Source organism: Otolemur garnettii, unplaced genomic scaffold, assembly GCF_000181295.1.
Source record: "Otolemur garnettii isolate 467f Iridium unplaced genomic scaffold, OtoGar3 scaffold00042, whole genome shotgun sequence".
Lineage (NCBI taxonomy): Eukaryota > Metazoa > Chordata > Mammalia > Primates > Galagidae > Otolemur > Otolemur garnettii.
Genome location: NW_003852437.1, coordinates 3,586,787 through 3,595,983, shown reverse-complemented (window position 1 = coordinate 3,595,983; position 9,197 = coordinate 3,586,787). Strand labels below are relative to the sequence as shown.

Here is a 9,197-nt window from a genome sequence, read left to right as displayed (position 1 = left end):
GCCCCATATGCCGGAGGTGGTGGGTTCAAACCCAGCCCCGGCCAAAAACTGAAAAAAAAAAAAAAAAAAGGTAAAACCTCTTTGTTTAAAATTTGCTTTCAGTAAAAGTCAGCACTCTTTTTTTCAGCTTAAGACATTTTGGAGTTAAGAAACAGAGAACTATACCTATCTGACCCAAAGAAGAATACTTACATCATGGGGTGAAGGAGACTTCATTTGTCACTGCCATAAAATAAATGTGCTGTTTACATATTTGTCAATTTTTCATTCATTAACAAAATTCTCATGGTCTTACATTTGTATGTTCAGTAACATTTAAGATAACAGATCTCTCATGTGAATCAAAGACGCACAAAGACATGTTTTCCAGCGTTTGGAAGCTTATCAATAGTAAGGGGCGGGGGAATCCAAAATTTCACACATCCAGAATACCAGAAGTAAAGCAGAAATACAAAAATGTAAAACTATGCAAACTCGGTCTTTCTGTGGAACAGTTAGTGAACTAACAATACATTTCACTCTTAAATATTGATATTCCACTCAAAGTTTGGTTGGTTGCTAAAGTTAAGGATAAACATGCAGAAAAATGGGAAGACAGCAAGACTGGCCAAACATGGCTGATTCAGTAGCAAATCTAGACATTAAATCACAATGGCTTATGAGTCAACTTACTCGAATCTATGTTCAAGATAGTCTTAGACTAATTTTAGGAAAATAAGAGTCATTCAGCCATGCAAAAAAGACTGTCTCCAGTGACATTCCGACTCCAGTGAATCTTCTCATTTCTTCAGGACCTGGAGCTAACAGGCAGGGCTTTCTTGAGCTCTGCTGTGAAGCCTGTACTGTGTACTTTGCAAATGGCATTATTCCCACCAGCTCTGCCAAAGTAAGTTCTGAACATTCTGTAGGTGAAACAATTTCAGAAAAAAAAAAAAAAAAAAGAACTATATATTTGTTGCATGTTTCTTTCCTCTTTTATCACAAAAAAGTTGAATAATTTTAACTATTAGAAGAAATATCCTCTGAAAGTCCCTAAACAAAATAGTAACGGCTTAGTTCACGGCATGGATTTAAATATGGCACAAAGCTGATGGCTACATAGTGCACAAAGTAAAATGGAACTGGAAAGGAGAACACTACCCAAGTAGGAGTTAAAGGACATGCTCAAACCCTCAGTCATATTTTGATGGTCAGTCATTTGGGTAATGTTAACCATGATATTACAATGGTGAATTATAACCGCTGAGTCCTTATGTGCAGTCATGTGCTTTTCATACTCATGTCATCTAGTTCATTCTCTCATCAGTCCTCTGAGGTATGTACAATTGTTATCCTCATTTTTAGATGTGTGGAAATTAAGGCTGATCAGTGTCCAGGAAACAAACTAGGGCAAGGAATCAGTAGAGTCAGATGCTCACAGGCATCCCTTCAGCTTATAGCTAGAGAAATACAGATGTATAATGAAGGAAATTAGAAAATTGTGCTCCCAATATGGCATTTTGACATGCTAGCCTGACTGGAGAAAGCTCAAGCTCTCTCTGACCTACCCCAGTGGATTCTCTCTGCCAAAATTGTTAACAGTTTCTCCATCTGCTGGAGATCCAGACTCATCTCTTTTCCTCTGTTCCCATAAGACCAGGAACGTGACCACACCTGCACAGACTCAGACTTGTTTAATTCAAAGGGAACTATTTACACCTTAATCTTTGTTCCCCATCTGTTTGTCCTCCCTAGTAATCCTTGAGTGCCTCTAAACAGAATTTTTTTTCTTTCTCTCCCATAACCCATTTTACCAAAAAAATTATAATAAGCTTCTGAACCCTGTTGGAGAGTTGAATCTTCATCTTGTGAGAGTTCTCATTGCATACACATTAAAATAAATTTGATAAGTTTGATATCAGAAAAATATATATATTCTGATAAGAAAAATCGTTTATAGAATGCGTTTTAAATCCCAGGATATTTAGATGTTATTCTTCATCAGCTCTTAAAAAATGAACTTCCTTTAATTATTTCCTGTAACTAATACTTCATCCTTAGGAATTATGAAACAGATGAATTACAAGTGAAAGTCTAAACTGATCAATAAGTCTGTAAAGACATAAATATCTTGGTATTTATAGAGAGTTTTGACCTCAGGCCCCAGGAAATTGTAATTTTTGTGCTTTTATATACCCATTTGTTGGCAATGGCAACACAAATTTAAGAAGCCAAGGTGAAGAATTTTACCAATAATTAAGCTGTGTTAGTCCCAGATCTTTTTTCTTTACTGAGTTCTCCATGCAAGATTTTTTACATTGCAAAGAAGCATGGTATTTATTAAAAAAGATTATTTATGATATCCATTTGAGGTCAGATTCTTGATGCTTCTGGGAACAAGCTCAACTTACAGCAAGAATCAGCTCAGTAGATCGACAATGCTGATGATAACTTTTAAAAGAACAAAGCAATTTTTTGTCATTGAATTTCATTTCTATAGTGCTATCTTATATATAACCACAAAATTTCTTAAAAGAATGGGTGATAAATTCAAGCTTAAACTTTCAGGATCCAATTCGAATGTAAATCCTTTTGAAGCTTTCTCAGGAAAACCTATTACTTGGGTCTCTGGTGAGGTATGTTTCTGAAACAATCTTTCACTAGTCAGTAAGTTATCACAAATCTTTCCTTATAATGTTATGTGTCTATAGATATATGTGCTCTCTGATGTACACCACAGTTCATCCAAATAGTTCAGAAACTGTTATAAGTATTAGTTTATTATTCAACAGAACATATCTAAAAGTTGTATGTATCACGTATACTATTTCCAATTTTGTTGTTAAAAAAATCCAGAGAAAGCACAGCTTAAAAGCTTCTGTATGTTACAGCTAACTTTTTTCTGGGTTGGAAAATTTTAGGTTAGGCTACTCGAAACGCCTTTGGAAATCTGGGACAATAGAAGGATGATAAACTATACAACGTCTTTGTCCAAAGATCCCACATCTCTCAACTATTCATGTCTCATTTTGATACATATAAAAATTTCTTATCTACAGTAGATTCCAATAATTCCACTTCCCATTCATCCTACCATAGAGAAACACTGCATTGGCACCAGCCTGTTTTGCCATGCTTCCTTCTCCACAATTTGTGCTATAAAATAAATTAATTTTTTAAATGCTCCAAGTATGAAATTATAATGAAGCATATACTCTTTCAAAAGATATTCACTTGCCTTTTCCCACACACATCCTGTCCCATCCTCATCATGATAAAACCTATGCTTCCTCTGCTGACTTCTCAAGTGAGAGCCTCTACTCAGCAAATCAAGCAAGCCTAGGCTGTTGGCCAATGGCCTCAAATGACTTTCCTTAGGGAAAGTAGAGGGCCAAGCCAAGTACCTGGACCTCCAGATTAGAGACACCAAGTTAGAGCTTCCTCCAGATGTAAAAAGATCCTTTTATGTCTGGTACCATGAATGGCAGGCTAGTTAACACCTTTCTCAAAGAGGGTAGAGAGCTTGATCACTCAACCCCTCTTAATAAAAGAATAGTGGCTAAAAGAGATGATTTGAAACTCCCGAGGGAAGAGTTTGAGAAATGGGAGAGACTATCTGAAAGCAGAGCTGGCTCATTTGCACGAAATAGAGAATGGAGACTATGGGTGTGGCTAGAGCAAACCTGGCAAGCACTTTTTAAGAACTTGAACTCTCTGTAATCCACCCTTCACTTATTTTTCCTTTTCATTGTATGTGTGTTATGTTAAAAGTATTTTAAACATGAAACTTGGGGTGCAGGCAGAAGGTGAGTTTGAAAACATTCTTTTACTTCACCATCAGCTGGAAGAAGAGAGCTCAAAAGGGGAAGATAAGCGTTCGTAGTTACTGGAACCAAGAAACCTCCTGACCTTCAATGTAAGAGATATCTGGATTCCCCCAAATCTTTAGTTTTTACTAGAAATTCAGGGATTCATTGGAAATGCAGAAATAGTGCAGGTGAAAATTTGTGAATCCATATTGACTGAGTAGAACTAGCTACTTATTCAATTATTCAAAGGTATATACTAGTCCAAGAGTACACTAAGGATGTTGTCAAAATATAATTTTCCAAAATGACTCTTACATAAATCAGCAAGGGAATCAGCAGTATGGCGAATGATTCAAAGAGAATTTAAGACACAATAGATGTAGGCACTAAAAAAGTGCTAGACAAAGACTATTAGGTTAGTTATAAAACTTCCTACCAGGTATTAAACTAAACTATAATCTTTAGATTTATCTATTCTGCAGACATCAATCACTTGTTCTTTTTTTGTTTTTGGAGACAGTCTCACTTTGTCTCCCTCAGTAGAGTGCTGTGGTGTCATAGCCCACAGCAATCTCCAGCTCTTGGGCTTAGGTGATTCTCTTGCCTCAGCCTCCCAAGTGGCTAGGACTACAGGCGCCTGCCACAACATGCAGCTATTTTTTTGTTGCAGTTTGGCCAGGGCCATGTTCGAACCTGCCACCCTCAGTTTATAGCCGGCACAGTGCTCACTAAGCAACAGGCGCTGCCCTAATCACTTGTATCTTTAAGAGATAAGCATCTATAGGATTTCATATGTAACTTTGGAGATTGACCTTAATCAATAGTAAATAGTAAAATAAACCAAGGCACAAATAATATTATAAAGAATAAAATAATTTAAAGTGACCCTGATGGATAGTATCACAGCATGTGTGACATGCAATCAACATAGAATTTTGATTCTAACTTTTTATTGACTTTCTGTTCACAAAGTCTAATCATAAAAATCTTCCCATTTCTTGAGCTCCTATCTACCATGTGCTAGGTACTGTGCTGAGTGTCCTACATACTATATCTTATTATTTAATCCTTTCAACATTTCTAGAGCATGGTTATGATCTCCATTATACAGAAGAAGAGCCCAAAGTTTTGCTTGCTTTAGGCCCTGCAGTGAATAAATGACAGAGCCAGATTTGCACTAGTCACGTGTGTTCCAACAGCCTCTCCAGCTGCACAAAACATGGCTGTGCAGCTCGCCCACTGAACAGGGGCACCAGGTTGAAGGAACAGCCCACACTCCACTTGCCAAACATTTTGCTTAATGTGCCTTTTTCTTCTCATCAAATACCTGCTCCTAGTAAGCTTAGTGCCATGGAGCAAATCTATATAAAGCCGCAGGGGCTGCAAGTGCCCAGGGGTGTCACGTTTCACTACTGTATTTCCTTCTCCCAGAGGGGCCCAAAGCTTGACTCCAAGGCATATTTAAAAATAATAATAATAATGAGAGCTATTCAAGTGCAGTTTGGCAAATCTCAATATTTGCATGTTTGGGGACAAGATTCTTAACAAAATTGCAGCTGTATTCAGATCTTACATGTCAGCATAGACAGAGACAGATGCATCTAACTAGATTTAGAACAGTAGGCTATATTTACTACTAATAAATAACCTTTATACAAATTTGTACAAATTTACTAGTGGTAAGTGTCTGCTTGTGGGGGGGGGATTCTGCCATGTGGGGGATTCTGCACTCTCTCCTAAGATTAATTCTGCAGAAAGTTTATCTGAAATTCCACAGCCCTTTTGTAGCTCAGGGAACTCTGAGAATTAGTAAAATATTTTTTTAAAAACTTCTAATACTTCCATCTTTGGAAAGAGACCAGAGAAAGACATGAAGGGGAGAATAGTTTTTGTTTTTGTTTTTTGTAATTTTCCTTAGCACATTTTACTATAATTTTAGATAGAAATGTGATCAGTTGGAGGCCTCTGTAGCACCACAAAAAGAGGTCTCAGAATTTATAGTCACCCCATGGGGAAGCGCGATAGGAGTTCCGCTACATGAAGCTGTTGTAACAATAGCAATTGTTCCCCCCGGGGAGTCACCTCACTGCCTTTCCTATCATCCAGTCTGGAATCTTGGAGACCCCTGGTATTCTCTGCAGCAGGTATAAAACAGCAGACCACCTTTGACAGGCCTACGTGACCTTTTATTTAACTGGTCACCAAAATTGAAAAATTTCATACAAATATCCAAATTGTTTTCTTCACTTGAAATACTAGAAGATTTGGCCAGAGGGAAACATACCCTTCAAGACACAGTGGGTGGACCTGAGTAGAGGCTGCCTCCTCTTCGCTTGGGCTTGAAGGCCTGATGCTCCAGTGTCCAACACTCACGTTGTCTCCCTGAAACTGAAGACAAGTTGCTATTCATCCTTCCGCATCAAAAGGTTTTTTCCCCCATAATACGTAAAATAGTGCAGTAACTTTGGAAAACAATTTGAGGGTTCCCGAAAAGGTTAAACATAGAGCTACTGTGTGAGGCATTAATTCTACCTCTCCACAACAAATGAAAACGTGTCTACACAAAAGCTTGTATGGGAAAGATCACAGCAATGTTATTCCTAACAACCCCAAACTGGAAACAACCTGCACGTTCAAAGCTGATGATTGGTACATCCCCATGATGGAATGTTATTTGGCAAATGCTACAGCTACCAAACCTTGAAAACATTATGCTGGATCAATAAATTGTGGTATATGTACACCATGGAATACTATGCAGCCCTAAAGAAAAACGAAGACTTTATCTCCTTCATGTTTACATGGATGGAACTGGAAAATGTTCTTCTTAGCAAAGTATCACAGGAATGGAAGAAAAAGTATCCAATGTACACAGCCCTTTTATGAAACTAATTTATAGCTCTCAAATGAAAGCTACAACTTAATTCTAGCCCAAGAATATGGGGAGGGGGTGGGGAAGGGGAGGGGAGAAGGGCTGCCAGGTGGTGGGAGGGTGACTGGAAAGATCACCTATATATCTGTCTAACAAGAGTACAAGTGAGCTTTTCAAGAACTAGAATATAAATTTTTTGACACAATGACTAAGCAAATGACATGAAATCTATGTTAACCAGCTTGATGAAAGTATTTCAAATTGTATATGAAAACACTACACTGTACCCCATGTTTGCATTATATGTATACAGCTATCATTTTATAATAAAAAAAAAAGAAAAAAACATTATGCTAAGTGAAATAAGCCAGACATACAAGACCACAGAGACAGAACGTAAACTAATCATTGCTAGGACTGGGTATGGGGGTGGAGTGGGGATTGGAGGAAACAGGGGAACAGGGAGTAACTACCATAGAATATGGGGTTCTTTCAGGGGGTGATAAAAACGTTATAAAGTTGATTGTGGTGATGTTCACACAATTCTGAATATACTCAAAGTTAACAAAATGGATATTTTAAATGGATTAATTAGTAAGCTATGTGAATTATTAGTCAATAAAGCCAATGGAAAAAAAGCAAGTGAAGTATTATACCAGCCTGTGTGACCTTTTTTTTTTTTGAGACACAGTCTCACTATGTCACCCTTGGTAGAGTGCTGTGGTGTCATAGCTCACAGCAACCTCAAACTCTTGGGCTTAAACAATTCTCTTGCCTCATCCTCCCAAGTAGTTGGGATTACAGGCACCCACCACAATGTCCAGCTAATTTTTGTTGCAGTTGTCACTGTTGTTTAGTTGGCCCGGACCGGGTTCAAACCCACCACCCTTGGTGTATGTGGCTGGCACCATAAGCACTGTGCTACGGGGAATGAGCCTAAGGTAATTGAGTTTTAAATTCCTACTTTTCAACAGAAAATGAACATACACCTGATCTCTACATATCTACTGCAAGGAGAATTTGCTCCCCTTACCCTAGGAGGGGGTACTGATTTGCACTTTGCAGTGATGGATAGAAAGAATTACCTTTCCATTTTTTCAAATTCTTGCCCAAAAGATAACTATTTCACATACAAAATCAATTTACAAATATTTTCGAAGTATATGGCATTGGATTAGCTCACATATAAATGAGATGTGATCCTTGCCCACAAGAAGTTTATGGCTCAGTTGCTGGGAATAAAAGCACCTGAGAAGACAAATTATAACACAAATGTTAATCTTTTTAAATGTAACACTATTGACTTAGTTGTCATGGAGCAGTGACTGACAGTGACTGACAGTGACTGACTGGTACCACAAAGGTTAGAAGATAAATGAAGGATCAAAGGACCTGGACAGGTTGAGTGTGACATCATAGCACAGAGGGCTTGCAACCAGAATTTGGGATAGGCCAAAAATATGAAAGAGATGGAGGTGGGAAGAAGCTGGTGCTCCATGTCAGGGAATGTCTTCACCAAAAGCAGAGAAGCAGAACATCTCAGAGCATGTAATTTTAGAGTAACAAAGGATAACAAATCCCCAAAAATGTTCTAAAATAATTATATAGCAAACATATATTTTGCCTTAATTACATTTAAATTATGTGCTTTATCTTCTATGCTTCACCTATCACTATTTGTAATAAAGGCAGTGGGTAAAGAGACAACATGTTTATGGTAGTTCTATAAAGAAGAATTGAGAAAAACAAGAGAAAAATAATGGCTTGGGGGCTTAATGCCCAAAGAGAGAATATCAAACTTATTAAAATTGAGAGGGGAAACCGTGTCATATCTGTCAGTTTAACATGAAGACATGAGTTCAGTTATGCTCATGAGAGCAGAAAGTAGCACATGATGAATTTTTATAATCTATCTGCTTATTACTCAGAGATGAATATGTGAATATGTGCATATACAAGCTTACCAGGCAAACAATATCAATCATCATAAAGTTAATAATGTACATTTAATTATTTTGTTCAGTTATCAAATTTCTGAAGTATTAGGTACATAAGATGGCTTTTTATAAGTAAATGTCTTTGGAATGTAGTAATATTCTTTGTAGAAAGTGTTCTTTATTATTACTCAGAGAAAAGGGTTGATTTCCAGAATTTTTTTTTTACTGTACCTTTTTATATTCATTTATTTATTTTATTTTGGGGGATTAATTGAGGATACAAAGAACCAGGTTACAATGGTTACATTTGTTAGGTAGAGTCCCTCTTATAAGTGTGTCCCACCCCCAAAAGGTGTGTCACACACCGTGACCCCCTCCCACCCCACTGAATACTATAAGAAACCCTATGTCCAGAAATTTGACAATGTGAAGGAAATGGATCAATATTTGGAATCACATTCTCTGCCTAGACTTAGCCAGGAAGAAATCGATCTCCTGGACAGACCAATTTCAAGCACTAAGATCAAAGAAATGATAAAAAATCTCCCAACAAAAAATGCCCTGATTCAGATGGCTTCACACCAGAATTATATCAAACCT

At 37.4% G+C, this 9,197-nt stretch overlaps 1 protein-coding gene across 1 annotated transcript in view; it reads right to left on the bottom strand.

Annotated features, from left to right (window-relative positions):
* EPM2A (EPM2A, laforin glucan phosphatase) overlaps positions 1-216 on the bottom strand; it is an 85,674-nt gene extending 85,458 nt beyond the window's left edge. Inside the window, exon 1 of the mRNA XM_023513503.1 lies at positions 193-216. Coding sequence (XP_023369271.1) covers positions 193-216 — 24 coding nt within the window. The remainder of the gene's footprint in view (positions 1-192) is intronic.
* Between the last annotated feature and the right edge of the window lie 8,981 nt (positions 217-9,197).